Here is a 17,666-nt window from a genome sequence, read left to right on the forward strand (position 1 = left end):
TCCTTGCGCTGCCCGTCTCCCCAGCTATGTCCGATGTCTGACAAGTGCCGCTCGGCTCGTCCTCTCCCTGTTCCTGATGATGTGAAAACTCAGAACTGCTCTCTGATCTCCAACTGCTCTCCGATCTGCCCCAAACTGCTCTTTTTATGAGCCCCGGACGAGAGGAGGAGCCAAAAATCGGATCAAATGGGGCTGTTAGCAAAATCACACTTCTCCAGTGGTGCACAACAGTCATAGCCATGCCCCGCCAGGCCCCGGACGTGAAAAATGGCTCAGTCGCTCACCAACCTGGTCATGCGTCGGAGCTCCGAGTTTAACATGGGGCCATGGTTTTTGGAAGCGCTCTCCAGCCTGGAATGTGCGCTGGCCTCCATTCTAACGTGCAATTTTAGGGAAATCCCTGTACGACCCGTAGTCCTTAAACGAGCTCCAGGGCACGTTCGCACTTTGAATTATGCCCCAAAATAAACTGACATACGTCTCCTCCATGTCTTTCGAGGATATGGTGAGAATTTGATGCCCATGTGGCAGTTGTAGAGTAGTGCAAACATGTTGTGGCATTTGTAGTAAGAGGATAATAACGTGACATTGTGGGGAAGACGAAGTTCCTTGTAATAGGATGGTGAATAAAGGTTGCGTTTGGAAGCACAAGTTGTTGCGGGGATTTTTCGTAGTTGTATGAAGTGGCTGCGGTGAGCGTGGTATAGTTTGGTGAGCAGTATTAAGGTGAAATGGCAGTTAAGAATTGGCGTGCAATTTTAAATGGCAGTTTGGCGAGCTAAGGCAAAGGATCCATGTTGCTCTTTGCATTCCTTTCATCGTTATTGGGTCGTGTGCGTGCTTGCTTGCTTGCTTGTTTCATCTGACATAAAGGGGTGTAGAAGAAAGAGTGAAAGAACTGTGAGGGTTAAAGGCTAAAGAGGTATAAGAGGTCTAACTGAATGAGTCCCACGCAACGCATGTTTCCCCTTTACCCACTAGACATATGGAAGGGACTAACAAATACACATACTATTGAAATATCTGTCTTGGGATCACTGTATGTTGTGTGCTATTGCCTTGGAGGCATGTGGTCTTATAGAACCGCAACAATATCTTTAAAGGAAGATTTCAATTTATTTGGTGCCCTTTTGTGCTCGATTGACCCTGCTGTCTCCCCCCCCCCAAAAAAAATGTTTGGCCCCGCCTCTCCCACGGCGCCGTCTCGACCTCCAAGTCATATACATGTACGGTCTGACAGCACCTTATACATAATGATTTTGACTGTCATCATAATCTGGGGAATCTTGATCAGAAAATTATTTGTCAAATTCACTTTCTGATGAGTCTTAAGCGAGTTGTGCGGCCATTATGCATTGTGTACTCACAACCTTTCCCTCGATTACATCATGGCACTTTATCTGGAATGTTTTGGGGCAATACCCAACAGGTTTGCTTTTTCAACTGTAACACCACAAACAATTTATTAGAATTAAAAACCACGTTCAGTTCTTTGTTTATTACTTTAAAAATCAATATAATCACGTCAAAATTTTTTGTATTTTTCTGATTCTGTGGACCCGTAACATGGCAAATGGCACACTTTAATTTACTCTCTAAATATGTTAAGAGGACCTTAAAAACCATAAAGTAATTTTTGCCAATTTTTTAAGCAGATAGAAAGTTCAATGACATCACATGGTTTAAGTTTTCCACCAGGTGATAGTGTTACGAATCTGGCAGCCATTTGCACGCAAACAGACGGCAGTCCCTAAGCTTAGTTATTTCGATAAGTATGTGTTTATAGTTAGAATCCCTCCTTCTGTCTCATGGGACGTTTGTGTGTGCACTACGAGTTATTTTTAGTTAGGTTTTTAGACATCAACAACAACGGCACCATCCCTCACTCAACCCGGTCGCCATTGCCCATGTGTTTTTGGCTGAAGGCGTGGGCGGAGCCTCCATCGCCTCAGACCGAGGCTCCGCTCCAAGGAAGGGCAGGGGACGTTTCCTCCAGCCAATGAGTGAAGGGCGAGCATCGCACGCGTGCCCCAGCCAATGGGAGGCCAGCATGCCGAAAGCTACGACAGAGCCTCTTCAGAAGGCGGGCCTCCGAGAGGCCTCGACACACTCGTCGAGACGACCGTCCAATGAGGAGGCGAGTGGGAGGAAAGAAATCGCTTCCACCTCAAGAGAAGGGAGGGTTGGTCGTTGTTAGAGCATCTGCAGTATTGGTGGCGATTGGCTTCGTCTGCGGTCGTGGTGGCTTAGTCTTGGTTATCTGCGGCGGCTTCTCGTGGTGGTGGCGGCCGAGCGGCCTGGGACGTGGACTTCAGGTTGTGGGTTCGAGTCCCACCGTGGTGGTTTGGGGTCGGTGTGACCGCACGAGGTGGGAAGGTACCCCGGCCCGGCTCTACCGAATAAAGACCCACGGGGTCCATTTTCTTTTGTGTGTATGTGGGTGCGTGTATGTGTGCGTGTGAGTGTGCGTGTGCGTGTGCGTGTGCGTGTGCATGTGCGTGTGCGTGTGTGTGGTGCAGTCCTGAAAGTAGAAACTGTAACGTGCTTTTCGTTCCTGTAAATTGTATTTATTTTATTCGTGATAACTCTGCTCTTTGTGTGCTCCCCTTCCCGATTATTGGTTATAAATAAACCCCCGTGTTAAATGTACCAGCTCGTTTTCTGTACTTTCTCCCATTGATCCAGCACGGTGCGTATTGAGAGTTAGTGAGGCCGTTTGGGCCGGTAAGTTGTCATTGGGACCGGCGCGGCTCTGGTAACTCAGCTCGGTTACGCCGGATCCGAGTTGTTACCTGCGACTCGGATCGGACAGAGTCGGCCGAGGGTGTGGTTCCCCGGTAGTTAGACTGCGCGGTTAATTAGGCATATTGGAGATGGAGACAATTAACCCTACGCCACACGGTCGAAATATTGGTGTCCACGGTCCGCTAAGGGACCCGTGACCTTTGGAGTTGTCCGAGAGTCACGACCTAAATTCCGGGTGTTCGGTGGGAGACGACTCTACTGCTCCACCTAGTGGTCGTTTATCACCACCGAACCCTGGTCCACAACAATAGCACAATCATTTGATCAGGTTTGCTGTAAAAATAAAACAAAGGAGATATTTTTGGACTTTTTGGACAAATTATTCTTCTTTAAAGTTGCAAATGCTCACAAACATGGATTTACATACAATTTATTGATACAGTAGTCAGTTTTCAACTTTACGACACTTGCAATTTTGAATTTTTGACCAAAAGTTGATTTTCTCTTCTTTGTGTCTCGCTGAACCAGTGAAATTTTCTAGAAATAGTACACACAGTCACTGTCAGCAAAACAAGTATTGTGCAAACAAAGGAAATGAGAAAATAAGATTAAACCTCTCTGGTCTTTCACGTGGTCAGGATCCACCAAGACAACTCCATCTGAGAAAAATTGACAACACACAGAAATTACACATTCCTGCTCTAACCGACAGAGCGGCACAGCCGTGCCACAGCAAAGATGTTACCTGCTGCCATGGGTGGTGCGTTTCAGAAAAATAAGAGCAAGACTATCCTGAGCAGCTTATATCAAGGGAAATAGAGACAAAAACAGTGGATTTCAATATGTTGTCCAAACTCACCAACTGGTTCCACCGAGTCCACAAAGTCCACAAAGTCTCGCTTGCCAAGATGTACAATGAGCTGTGGGAATGATTGATGAAAATGCTGGTTAGGATTTGCTGAAGAGGAACAGGAAAAGTTGAGGTGTGGTTAAAAAGAACCAGCGACTGTGTGTGTGTGTGTGTGTGTGTGTGTGTGTGTGTGTGTGTGTGTGTGTGTGTGTGTGTGTGTGTGTGTGTGTGTGTGTGTGTGTGTGTGTGTGTGTGTGTGTGTGTGTGTGTATATATATATATATATATATATATATATATATATATATATATATATATATATATATATATATATATATATATATATATATGTATGTATGTATGTGTGTATGTCTCTGTGTGTGTGTGTGCGTGTGTGTGTGTGTATGTGTGTGTGTGTGTGTGTGTGTGTGTGTGTGTGTGTGTGTGTGTGTGTGTGTGTGTGTGTGTGTGTGTGTGTGCACGTATGATTTGAATGACAGAACAGCACAGTGGCAACATACTTGCCTTTGCAGCAAGGTCCAGGCCAGTCAACTTAAACTGTCACACTGGAGCTTCTCAGGCAAGGCATTTTTTTTCAATAAGCCGGCTTTCCTGCATGCCAGCACTCGCATGTGCACTTTGAGCATGTAACGATGCCTTTGGAAAAAGAGTGCGCCAATGTGTGCCATCACATTGGCAAAATGACCAATTTCTGCCCTAACCTATTTTTATTTATTTATTTTGTATGCAGCCTGTGGTTGTTGGTTGCATCATTGCTGAGAGCGCAGTTGTCCTGCTGATACAGTGCCAGAGAACACTATTGTACGGTCACTCATGCCAAGCGCTTTCAACAGATATCTATAAGAACACGAGCGGGAGACATTTTGTTACAAACCTTGATGGTGAGTTTATCAACTAGTTGCACAAGTGCCATGTGAGTAGAACGATGAGATCTAAAGTCGAACTGTTGGTCATAAAGAAGATTTAATTGAGAGATAAACTTTAAAAGGGGGATATTAACAAGTCGAAGATCTTAGAAAGACAACGAAGAATAGAAATAGGTCTATAATTGTGAAACTCCAGGTTATCACCAGATTTGAAGATGGCGATAACTTTTGTGACCTTAAGATAAAGACGCGTCCACCAAGGAAATAGAGATTGAAGATAAAGGCAATAAATTAGGAAATGAAGGAAATCACAGGTTTAACCACAAATTAGTGGATTCCATCAAACTCACAACTAGTGGTATTGTTTAGCGCTTTACTTATTTGGATAACTTGGGAAATTTAGAAACAGTTCGTGTTATGAAAAATGAAGAGCAACTGGGGTTAATGCAGATAATCAGTAAAAATAGGACCGTGCATCCTGAAGCTCATCTGTATCATCTGTAACAGTCACTCAAACCTCCCACACAAACCCCCCTGAGACCCTGATATATTATTTTAATGCCGTGCAGAAACTTTGGTACGTCATGGGTGATGAAGGTTGTGATCAAGTTTAATCGAAATTGTGTGTTTAGGTTTTGAGAAGAGAGCAAATACCTTTTTTTGGGGGGGGGGGGAAGGTGGTGAAAACCCCCCAGAGACCTCTAAAATGAGCGCAAATTTTGATGCGGTTAATACACTTTCGTTAAGCATCCGATATGAAGCTTGTGGCAAAGTTTCATCAAAAAGTGTGCTTGGTTCAAGTGAAAATGACCAAAGTGTTTGCGGACTCACTGACTGACTGACTGACAAACTCACCGAGGGACACTGCTTGATCCCATAAGCTCACTTCACTAAAGTCCAGGTGAGCTAAAAATTGTGTTCGTATGTGGAATTCTGTTGGCCAGAGAAGAGCCAGTGTCAGCAAAATAAGAATTTGAAGAACCACAAATATCTGCAGAATTCGAGATAACCTGCTCTCTCCATCCAGAAGTCCATTGAGATAATCATTCATGTTCGTCTTACCAAAGATGATATCGATTTCACACGATGGATTTTAATACTAGTTTTACAAACATCTAAGTTGTTGATGAAACAGCTCGGTTTGTTTAAAGAACAGTAAGTGCAACGTGCGCCGATTGTGGAAATCCTTGTATTTGTATTCATATGCTGATGTTGGTGATGGTGATGCTGATGTTGGTGATGCTGATGTTGGTGATGCTGATGTTGGTGATGCTGATGTTGGTGATGCTGATGTTGGTGATGCTGATGTTGGTGATGCTGATGTTGGTGATGCTGATGTTGGTGATGCTGATGTTGGTGATGCTGATGTTGGTGATGCTGATGCTGGTGATGCTGATGCTGGTGATGCTGATGTTGGTGATGCTGATTATGCTGATGACGCTGATGTTGGTGATGCTGATGCTGGTGACGCTGATGCTGGTGACGCTGATGCTGGTGACGCTGATGTTGGTGATGCTGATGCTGGTGTTACTAATGCTCATGACACTGATGTTGGTGATGCTGATGCGACCTTTCTTTTGTAATTTCACGAACTTATTCTTCATTTCAATATCCGAGGTTCATTTATTTTCGGGTTTGCTAAGTGTTTTAACCATAAGATAAGAGAAAAACGAAAGTTATAGATTATTTTAAAACACAGGGAAAAACACTTTATAAGCAGAGTGAGTGAGCAAGTTCACATTGATAAACGTCACTCCAATCAGATGATTCAATCTCTGAAATAAAATAATTCGGTGTTTTACTGTTGATATTTCTGATGACGTGTTACAATATGATAATAGACAGGTGGGACAACAAAAAAATTTTTTGTCTATGTACTAGTTCATTGAAAAACAGATGGATGGAGTGATGTGAAAAAGAGTTAGATGATCAGTAATGTCAACGCACTCTATGCTGGAAGTAATATTTTGATCATTAATGGAAAATAAATCATCAACTGGCAGGGGCAACCTGGCGCTGCGCGGGAGGGGGAAGGGGTTTGGGTTCCGGCGATGCTGGCTGGGTGGGCTTTTCCTGGCAATTGTTTCAGGATGTGTTGTACATTGAAAAGCTATGGAGTAATATTGGCCGAATAGTGGTTACCTTTTGCCTGCATGCAGAAGGGAAGAAAAGGAATGCAAGTCATTAACATTCCCGGTGGCAGCGCTGCCTAACCCTACACCCCAATACACACTTATAGTGTTCTTTGGTGGCCTCAAAACGGATGCCAAGGCCATAGTTTTATGACCTTAAAACCATGTCCAAATTTTGAAGCACCGACACAAAATTTGGGGCCTGCAGGTGCTACGGTTCGGCCATGAAAGAAAAACGTAGAAACAAATGCACAAACACTTGAAAATATCTCCATAGATTCTTGAAGCGGTAAGTGAGGTGATGCGATTCAGTTTGACTTTGAGTGGATGATAGCCATAAGCAAAAGAAGTGTTCACTAGAAGGGCACTCGGTAGAGCGCATACCTCCGCCACGTAATACCTGATCCACGAGAACATATCGGGCCCATTACATTTTTGAACCCGAGGGGGAGCACTCGGTAGAGTGGAAAACCTCAGCCGCCAATACTGCTACGTCACTTAAGTGAACCTGATATCCTATTCATTGTAGGTCAAAATGGATCAGACTCTACTGAACCACGATTGAATAAACTAAACTAGATCGACGTGCATGTAGAAATGCCAAAATATTAAAAAATGGAATTTTTTTGAAAAAAAAAAAAGGTGCAAAATTTCTGGGTTTTTTTCTCTAACAATTTTTTTTGGGGGGGGGTGGAAATCACTTAAAACATGTAAAAATTAAAAAAAAATTCAAATATTTTTCAAATAATATCAAAAAAATTTTGAAAAAAAGTTGCAAAATTTTCTGTTTTTTTTTTCTCGAACAAATACATACATATATATATATATATATATATATATATATATATATATATATATATATATATATATATATATATATATTGGTTGGAAATCACTTAAAACATGTAGAAATGCAAAAACAAAAATTCAAATATTTTTCAAATAAAATCGAATTTTTTTTTTGAAAAAAAAGTTGCAAAATTTTCTAAGTTTTTTTTTTTGGACCAAGTACAAGATCTAACGGCATGATCCTTGGACCATACCTAATCCCCCCACCAAGTTTCGTCGAAATCCGTCCAGGAGTTTTTCTGTAATACTGTTCACAAACAAACAAACAGGGGTGAAAACAGTAACCTCCGTCCAACTTCGATGGCGGAGGTTAACTATCATACTACACAGTACGATATCGTTTTTAGCTCCATCTCTCAATGGTGAAGAATCACTTTAAAAATTAAATAATTCTCGTATCCAGATCCGGATTCGGATCTTCACCAAAATCGAATCAAGTGGTTCTTGCAACACACCCAACCCGTCCACAGAGTTTCATCCAGATCCGTTCACAACTTTTTGAGATATCCTGTACACAAACAACCAACCAACTACCAATCAGACAAACAAAGACAACCAGACACAGAAGGGTGACGGAGGTAATAAAAGACAAACTTCCATGAGCTGATCAGAACAATCGAGTAAATTCAGGTTAAAATCACTCATTATGTCGCATCATTTCTTCTCATTAGAGATCACGTGCAGCAGTCAAGTGACGTCAGGAAATTCTGCAGAAAACCAAGAGTTCTGTACATGTTACCGACAATTAAATTACAAGCTGCTTGATCCCGCCGAATTTCAATAAAAACGTGATCGCAGTCAAAAGATTGGAATGACAGGGTGACCGAGAGGTACGCACACTCCAATCCAAGCTGTCTCGCCTGGGTTCGAATCCCAAACCAGCTATAAACTGTCATCCTGGTGTTTCACAGACATGGTGATTCATCATTGTGTGCACTATCCCTCAGATGAACGTTAAACGGATGTCCTGTCTGCCGGCAGTAGTTGGTGGACGTTAAAGACCCCCACGGTGTCCTTCACGAAGAATAGGCGAGCTATCGCCGGCACGAAAGCCAGGTTCTAAATTGCTGTCTTAACTATTGTTGAAAAGGCAATGGTAAACTACCCAATGTAACCCTTTGTCAGGAAGCTGATTTGGTGGCACCGCCACTCTGTGAAGAGTATGGTATATGTGGGTGTGTCTCTTAAATAATAATTATTCATAAATACAGCAACTTCTTGACCGAGTTTGTTGGATCAAGAGGAGTGAACTACATCGTAGTTGTTCATGTAAACAAATGAGGGAGGGGATCCTTTAACCAATATCTCAGTAAAACCATAAACAGAAAGATAGTAGTTTAGGGTCGATAAGTAATCCTGAATATCATGAAAACATCAATGGAGGCTTCTGGAGTTCATTTAATAGATAGGGAAGTTACCTGGATGAGGAAGATTCAGATTATTACGATTAAGATCATTAGATTCAAAGTCGTTACATGTACGATATCATTTCCACAAGCTGGGTGAGCTGGACTTACAAGGTACCCGCTACCCGTGCCCGCACAGAATTCTAAACTGGGTAAGGATGTCGGAGGCAAAAATGCAAGCGGCGTCTTCCGTCAGAGGCAGCATCAACTAGTAATTACAATAGTCCTGATTCCTCACCTGCGCTCTCATTCTTTTGATCACGTTTTGAAACTACTAAGAATTCCGATTATACTGTAACATTTGTAGAAAAAAAAATTATCAATTTTTGTTCCTCTTATATTCTTACCATCCTCAAACCCTTCCTTATGTATAAATCATGACAGAAATAAGCTCTGGGTGCTCGTCTTTTTCTTTACGATCATGTCGAGACGCAAGTACAGATACAAACGAGTTCACAGAACATGACACCCCACGCATTTACTTCAATTTTAACCAAATAATAATGATGATTTTAACTATCATTAAAAAATAAAATCAGAAAGTTTAGTGCTATTGAAGTCGTCCAGAAGCAGTCCTGAACAGCACCCTCATTGGACCTCTATTTAAATCAAAGAACGTTCTGCAAAACTCGAGGTTTTGGGAAGTATTCCGACAAGCAATTTGTGCTTTACAGTCTTCAAGTACTGTATATAATTCAATTAAAATAAAATAAAGATTGTAAAGGTTATAGAAATAAATTAATTCCAGATTTACCGCCATTTTACCCAGTGTCTATTACGTCACCCGATCCAACACTTTACATTCGGTATTTGTGCCTGTTTGTTAGCCTGGTGTTGGCTTAAGTGGTTAGGGTGGTGGCTTGGGATCGTCGGGGTCCTGAGTTTGAGCCCTGCTTTCTACTGAATTAACATCAGGGGAGTTCACTCAGCCTGTCATCCTTCCGAAGGTCGGCGAAATGAGCACCAGCATCCTGGTAATTATCCCTGCGCGTCAAAGGCGATGAAAGGGTTGGCGTCAGGAAGGGCATCCGGCCGTAAAAACATTGCCACAAGAAAAGCTACCATGATTGGAGCCCGCAAAAAGCTGACCCCTGCTCAGGGAAAAAGGCTTTAAAATGGTGTGATGATTCGTGCCTGTTGTTTGTGTCCATTCTAACGTCCTTAAAAACAGGAAGTTTTCTGTTTGGAATGATTTTAAATTTTGCTTGACTGCCAGGCAGGCAGACAGATTGCAAAAAAAATATATCATCTCACTCCTCTCTAATCATGTACGGTCAACATGAATTCTGAGTCAAGATACAGTAAAATGAAAGACTTATCTTCCTATTCATGTTCATGTGTTCAAAATATAACATTCAATTTAAACAAGTTGTTCCTCGATCATAAACTGAGAAGACAGGCAAACGGATGGATGGACGTGAACAAATTGCTTAACCACCGCTTTTCACTTCACATGCATGGGATGGGGTAACGACACATCCAGCTGTCAGAATTCTACTGATGCACTTTCATTACTTAGACCAACAACATTTCAATGACTCAAAATGTTTCTAATCACTCTCCAACCAAAGTCATCCATTCCACCGCTCGCCTCTTACTCACTGATCCGTCCTCTGTGCGCTTCTTGAACACAGAAACCAAAGACATTGTACCCGGGTCACTCTTCTCCTTTTCTTATTCTTCCTTCGTTCTTTCTTCTTCACCTGATTATTGGCAGTTGTTCTTTACTCCAGCACTACAATTGCTTTTCTCTTCCAATTATTCGATAATTAATTTTATCTCGCTGCTATGCGTTTTATTATTCTTTTGCAACAATTTTAGCATATTCTGTTGCCTCCTTGTGTAGATAAATAACTTTTATTTTTTCAATACCCCACGATCCCTTCTTCAATTGATATATTCTTCACTTATATTTTTTCGATCACACTACTTGTTTGCATTTCCTACTTATATTCAGGATCCAGTGAACACCAGCCTCTCAGGCTCACCACAAGATTACTGAACTTATCGAGGTTCCGAATGTTGGATCAGAGATACCAAAAGCTCATTGCCCTGGATAACTTGCCAGAGCTTTAACAGCCTCAAGGGTATTTGGGTCACATTGGGAGGCAGGGAGTGGGGTTGGGTTGGGTTCGGGAAGAGGCAGATTATAGTGTACGTTTTACTGAATTGCTGGAATGTTATGCACGAGTTATTATTGGATTAATCCATGAGCCAGTCGGGGGAATAATTCTCATTGTGATTTTTGGAAAGGTATACAACCCTAGAGTTAGAAAATATGTGATAGCATTGTATCGATAGTAGCTTTTTGTGTGTTATCACCCTGTTTATATGCCTACCCTTAAATAAGCTTTTGTGTAAAATGGCCAGTACAAGGTAAGACATCCTACTTAACATTTTTTTTTATCAGTCAAACATTAACATTGAAATTTGTCTCACCTTTTGCTAGGATCATTTGCTTCTCAACAAAAAGTGCCAAACATGCCTCGGTCGAAAGGTATGTCATTGGTGACACATATATCAGTGTCTATTTCCTGTGTGATAAATCATACCGCCTTCAGAAAAGTATTTGTCTATCATTTACTGTGGAAGATAAATAAAAGTTCTGGGACAATATAATTACATGGGTGTTTAGCAAATTTATTAAGAAATTCAAAAATCTAAATTTCTTTTTTGTATGTTGTATATTAAGATCAGTACAGCAGACAATGTTACCCCACTCCCCCAAATGAATAAATACCTAATTTGGACAGATTTATGGAGTTTGGTCAATGTCATGATATTTCCCCTGTTGTTATTGAAGGATACTTTCCAAGAATCAAACAAAGGTAAATGATAGCATGTTCATGAGCAAGATTAATGTTTTTTTCCCTGTAGTTTCTAAAAAAAATACAAAATTTCAGGCATTTAGATACTCAATAATGCACATATGAAGGTATCAAACACTTACATTACACAATATAAACCAATAAGGCAGTAGCAAGATGGTTCATCATGTGCAATCTGATGAATGAGTCAAAGGTGTAAATGAAACACAATCTTCTGTTGTTGGGCATAAAATTACAGAATAGAAACACAAATGTGGTGTTCCACACTAACAAGGCCATTACCGAGGCCCCGATGTGTTGCTGATAAACATATTGTCTTATGAACCAAAGATGGGTCCTTTATAGTTTCTAAGACATCTCTGATCAGATGCACTGATTGTGAGTGATATAAAATGTTCAAGATGAACTTAAAAATCATAATCATTATCCAGTTCTTCAACATCCTCATCTAAAACTTTCCCCATCATCTGACTCAAAGATGGATGCCTGGTTCTCACAGTCTGGCAGTCTGCACATGTCAGTACGTTTCAGTCCGTTTTTCCAACACACACATTTTGGTAGTGAACACTTCCTTTTACAATTGCAGGCAAATAACATGAGCTACATGCCTAACAATTGTCAACAAGATGTAGCCTATAAATAAGAGAGAACCATTAGTTATAAATAGAATGTCTTCTCTCTTACGCCGGTTTCAGAAAAGTTTATTTTGGGATGGGGTTACTAAATGACTAATAACACACAAAAAGCTACCACCAATGCAATGCTATCACATAGTTTCTGACTGTAGAGATGCATACCCTGCCAAAAATTACGATGAGCATTATTCCCCTCGGATGGTACCAGTGGCCAAAAATTACCGGGTCTGGTTCATGGCCTTGATGATTGATTATTATGGCTGAGGATAAAGGCTTCCGATGAATCAGAATCCCATACAATGCAATGACATCTCGGATTTTGTTGGATATTGGGTCGAGTTCAAGTATCTCATTCCATTTGACAAACATTAAAAAGCGAGTTCTGCCTTGGTGTAACAAAGCCAATTGCAACGATTGCATCCAATGCTAAATAAATCCAAAATTTATCATTAGATGGTGAAAGTGGTGAAGCTGGAGATAGACGATAAACCAAGCAGAAGCTAAACCACTTATTGGTGCTGTTCTGTGATTAGAGTGATGGCTTGTACAGCCTTATCCTCTTAGCAAAAGCTCATCTCTTACAAGGACAGTTGAAAAAGTTGCATTTAAAATACACAAGCTTCATGATGCTCACAATCATTGTTGAAATAACGGAACATGTGTGCATGAATTGTATATTTATGTCAACTTCATTTAATTGGGTACGACGTCCTGCTTTGATCGGACACCTGACCCATGACGTTTATTATTCAATTGAATTTAGAATGGGATTCAAATGAATTCAAATGAAATGGAAGACCAAATAGGTGCAGTCCTGCATTGGAGTAATCAGAAGGAATCCAAACAAGCAAAAAGCAAAGATGGAGTAATCAGGAGGAACCTGGATAGGATTCATGTTTCAGCTGCTACTCCTCTACCCTCAAACCCATCCAAGCACAGCCAAGTGAGCCATATTTAAATAAATAAACTCAGCTTCAAAAAAATCAAATAATTCTGGCTGCCACACCATGTGTCCGATCAGGTTGAAATTTTAAACATATATTCCCCATCACCACGAGATCATAATTGTGAACTTTCGTGTCGATTGATTAAGAGGTTCAAGAAAAATATATTAAGATTTTTGCTAAATGAAATATGGCCACCAGACCATGTAAAGTAACATCAATTATTTGTGAATACCCTGGTATCCCCAAGGCTTGGGGAACATTTGTGTGAAGTTTCCGCTCGATCTGTCCAGCCGTTCTGGAGAAGATTTTTTAATAGGTTTTCTGGTAAATCTAATATGGCTGCCAAACCAAGTGACCCATGACGTCATATGTGTGAACCGTTTGTTCTTCATGGATAGGCGGTCATACATATAAAGTTTCGTCTCGATCTGTTGAGCCATTTCAGAGAAGATTTTTGAAGGTTTAAAGAAAGAAAGAAAAACAAAATAAACAATATGGCTGCCAAATCACCTGATTGATGACAACTGTTTTTTTTTTCTGTGGACCACTTTATCACTAGATGACCCTCAAAAATTTTCATACTGATCAGATGTCGTATTGTACATATGCAATTATGACGTCATAACAAAGGCACCTATGTCATAAAAAAAAAGAAAAATCACACATTCCCCATGGAGTACTTGCCATGAACCAAGTTTAATTTTTTTTTCCTTCGAGATAACAGAAGTCCAAAGTTTTTGCATTTTTTCAACATGTTGTTGGTGAAAATTTCCTCTCAATCCGACAATCAGTGGGAGAAAAACATGAAAGTTCTGTGCGGACAAACAACCACAGACAAATGCAATACCCTCTCCTCTGGCGAGGAAAACTAGATGAACAATTTTGCAAATATTATATACAACTTCAGCCCCAATGAGCATTTAAACGACGTTTTCAATTTGCTGTTGCATTGACTGACATTATTCTCGTTTAAAAATTTAGAAGTAAAGGAGATCCTGAAGATTTTAATTTTTATTATTTTTTTTTTTTTAAACTTGGCTCACTTGAAAGGAAAGTACAAAAATGTTGTACTTTAAACAGCACTGACTGGCAGTATTTCGTTGCCTGCCTAAAAATGGTACACTCATGTCCATACTTGATAAGGGTCACCACAAAATGGGGATCCAACTGAGAGCTCGAGTGGAAAAAAATTTAAAAAGCTGTCAGATTGAGGATTTTTTTTTTCCATCTCGGAGCACGTTTGAGAATGAGGACAGCACTCGGTAGAGTGTGTACCTCCACCGGGCTAAACAGTTTATGTTTTGTATCCCACTGATGGGTCGGATCTGGATCAGGATCTTAACCCAAATCAAATTGGCCCATTCTTGTCACCGACCAATATCATCCAGAACTTTTTGAAATCTATCATCTTATACATCGTTTTTGGCCCGAGATCTCTCAATGGTGAAGAATCACCCAACGTAACACCCAACAACAACAAAAAATTCTCGTATCTGGATCCAGATCTGGATTTTCACCAAAATCGACTCAATTCGTCCTTGTCACACACCCAACCTGTCCAGCAAGTTCCATCCGAATCTGTCTATAACCTTTTGAGATATCCTGCTCACAGACAGACAAGGGTGAAAACAACCGCGAATTATGAGAACACAGACTGTTTCTTCATTCGATTTTTTAAACCATGAAAGGTGATAGGCGATCAGCTCAGTTTTAAAAGGAAGGTACAATTCAATAAGTACTGGAGATAGCTCAAAGGCAGAGGTTAGTTTCACTTCCTCAAATCTTCATGTTTTAATGTAGAAACTCGTACATATTCAGAAGGATTGCATCAAAATTTGAGGGCCTGAGCGAGCGGTTCGTGCTCCGTCGCCCTGAGCGAGTTGTGAAATACCACCCGATTTCAGAGCCGTTTGCCATATTAACGCGTTGTCTAAATTACCGAGCCAATTTTTTTTTTCCACCCGTCACAGAGCTGTTTATAAAGAATAATGTTTGTGAACATGTCCCTGAAACATCTACATCAATCTAACGTCGTTTTTCTCTGAAAGCTACTCAAGGCTTCTGGGTTGTATATGATAAGTACTGGAGTTGGTAATCACACTGACTTCAACCTGCCGATTCCTGAAAAATTGCCGATATCGGCCAAGTGCGTGTGCGTGAATCATAAGGCGAAACACATTCTCTCTCTCTGGATGCGTCCGGACAGTGTTCATCCCCAGACATGGCCAGGCAGTGCTCATAACATGACCGGTAGAAAATGCTGACATTTTGTTTCCATCTTTAGTATTCTTCTATGCAGAATAATTTTGATGAAACAGTATGAATTGGAATTATTGCCCCACCACACGTCTGCCTTCACTTCCTCTCACCTCCCCTTCCCCACCCCTCCTCTCTCCTTTCCCCTCCACCTCTTCATTCTCCTAGCTCTCTCCCCCACCCCTCTCTCACTCTTCCCCCCCACCCCCCGCCATTTAGTATTCCCTTCAGTGAAGCGATGGGTGGTAGTTGCGAGTGACCAATATAATAAGATGATAAACCACAAGACCATGAGCTAGCACCAACGGTAAAGCCACAGCAGAAGTTTAGGGTGGTTGGGAAAATCTTTCTGGGAAAGAAGAGAGGTGCCTCCATCCCCCCAAAAATAAAAAATTATATTAAAAAAAAGTATTTTGGTGTGAGAAAGTCCGTTGGGTTCGCAGATGCAACATCACCTGAGAATGGGTCTTCTCTCGCTGGATTTTTACTAAATTGGCAGGGTGAAGGTTATAATCCATCTTTTTTGGTCAGACACTTTTTTTTTATTTTTATTTTTTTTTATACATGTTCACCACCCTGGCAAGAGTAAACTGGGACATTTGCTTCAAAACAAATTAATAAAAATGATCCTGAGCCAATTCGACTTTGGTCACACAGACCACTTTCCTTTCCATAAAAGCAGCTGGATGGAAGTCAGACCACAGTAAAGAAAGTTCTGTGTGATTGAGGCTTTCCTTATATGCATCCATCGTTGATCCATAAATCACACATTCCCACATCTTCAAAGAAATAAAAACAGGAACCCGACGGTCCTTGGGAATGCATGTACATTGCTCACATCTTACAAAATAACATCAAGATCAAACATTGGTGGAGAAATGAAAACTACAGAATCTTGACCATTTCAATCTCCCCTCCCCACCCCTCACCCCTCCCCTTTGGGTGGAGAAACAAAACAACAATCTCAAACTCATAACCAAATTTTATTATTTCTGCAAACAGAACTTCCCAGTTGAACTATCTCCCTAACCAATATGACGTGCAGCAGTGTTGGAATACAGTTGGAGAGTTGTACCATTTAACTATGGTACTTCTTAAAATTCCCAAAAGATAGCAAAAGGCAAGGGAGACAACCGCATACCTCTGGGTGATTTGACCACACCGCCCACAGCTGGCTGGAGTGTACGTCCAAGGAGCTTGTAACCAATATCGGTGACCATGGCCCCCAAAGGATTCAGAATGACAAGGCCACGATTTGTGAATACCTTCTGGAGCTGGTTTTCAGAAAGACACAGGCATTTATTGCCGCCCCTTGAGGTGAGTATTGCCACTGTCGAGTGCCTCAATTGGCACACTTCTTGTCGCTGCCTGCATAACGTCTGCCACCTCCAGTAAATTTTTTACAGAAGCTATGAATATCATACAACATCGCTTCCTCCACAATCTTTTGAGTCCTCGTTCTCATGTCTCCATGTCTGCCAACATTCTCTCAAAGCGGTCCTTTTCCTCCAGTAAGGCTTTCTCCGCTGCTTCGGGTTTGAGCTCGAGTTCAGGGCCCGTAGATGGGGCGGCATTTTCGACACTCGAATCAGAGTTACCAAGTTTGTTGCTGCACGTTTGGGTTGCTGTTCCCAACATTCGGGTGAAACTTCCCAAAGTCAAATGAGGCGTTCGAACAAGAGCATTGCAATGAGCCCGAAACATGCACACAGACAGATGTGGCAGCCATTTTTCTGAATGGCATTATATATATATATATATATATATATATATATATATATATATATATATATATATATATATATATATATATATATATATATATATATATATATATATATACATATACATATATATATACTGTTATGGTTGTGGCGGTAGATGATGAGGGGATTTAATAGGACAGTTGTATGAGGATTGAATTGAGTTGCTTGGTCCGTGGATGTGTAGGGGGGACATCTTGATGTAAATCAAGTTAGGGAAACTGTGAGCTTAATTATTATATTATGTCACACCACACTGGGGCGGGGGGGGGGTGGTGCTGTGTTAATTAAATCGGGATCAAGACCTATTTTCCCCAGTATGTAATTTCCCCCTGTAACTTTCTCCTACATCTTTGCATTTACAAGCC

The 17,666-nt window shown here is 41.0% G+C and overlaps 1 protein-coding gene, 1 long non-coding RNA gene and 1 pseudogene across 2 annotated transcripts in view; 1 reads left to right on the plus strand and 2 right to left on the minus strand.

Moving 5' to 3' along the window:
* LOC147031919 (beta-arrestin-1-like) overlaps window positions 1-5,533 on the minus strand; it is a 30,664-nt gene extending 25,131 nt beyond the window's left edge. The window contains exons 1-3 of the mRNA XM_085859894.1: window positions 5,338-5,533; window positions 3,605-3,703; window positions 3,360-3,404 (exon numbers count right to left, since the gene is read on the minus strand). Coding sequence (XP_085716020.1) covers window positions 3,360-3,404; window positions 3,605-3,703; window positions 5,338-5,533 — 340 coding nt within the window. The remainder of the gene's footprint in view (window positions 1-3,359; window positions 3,405-3,604; window positions 3,704-5,337) is intronic.
* LOC147031918 (uncharacterized) overlaps window positions 1-17,666 on the plus strand; it is a 95,609-nt gene that overhangs the window by 62,630 nt on the left and 15,313 nt on the right. The window contains exon 3 of the long non-coding RNA XR_015054946.1: window positions 11,319-11,366. This is a non-coding gene — a long non-coding RNA (uncharacterized LOC147031918). The remainder of the gene's footprint in view (window positions 1-11,318; window positions 11,367-17,666) is intronic.
* LOC147031920 (grpE protein homolog 1, mitochondrial-like) lies at window positions 15,752-17,279 on the minus strand (annotated as a pseudogene).

This window comes from Eptatretus burgeri, chromosome 2 (genome assembly GCF_056783735.1).
Source record: "Eptatretus burgeri isolate ZD-2024b chromosome 2, Ebu_testis_v1, whole genome shotgun sequence".
Taxonomy (NCBI): Eukaryota; Metazoa; Chordata; class Myxini; order Myxiniformes; family Myxinidae; genus Eptatretus; species Eptatretus burgeri.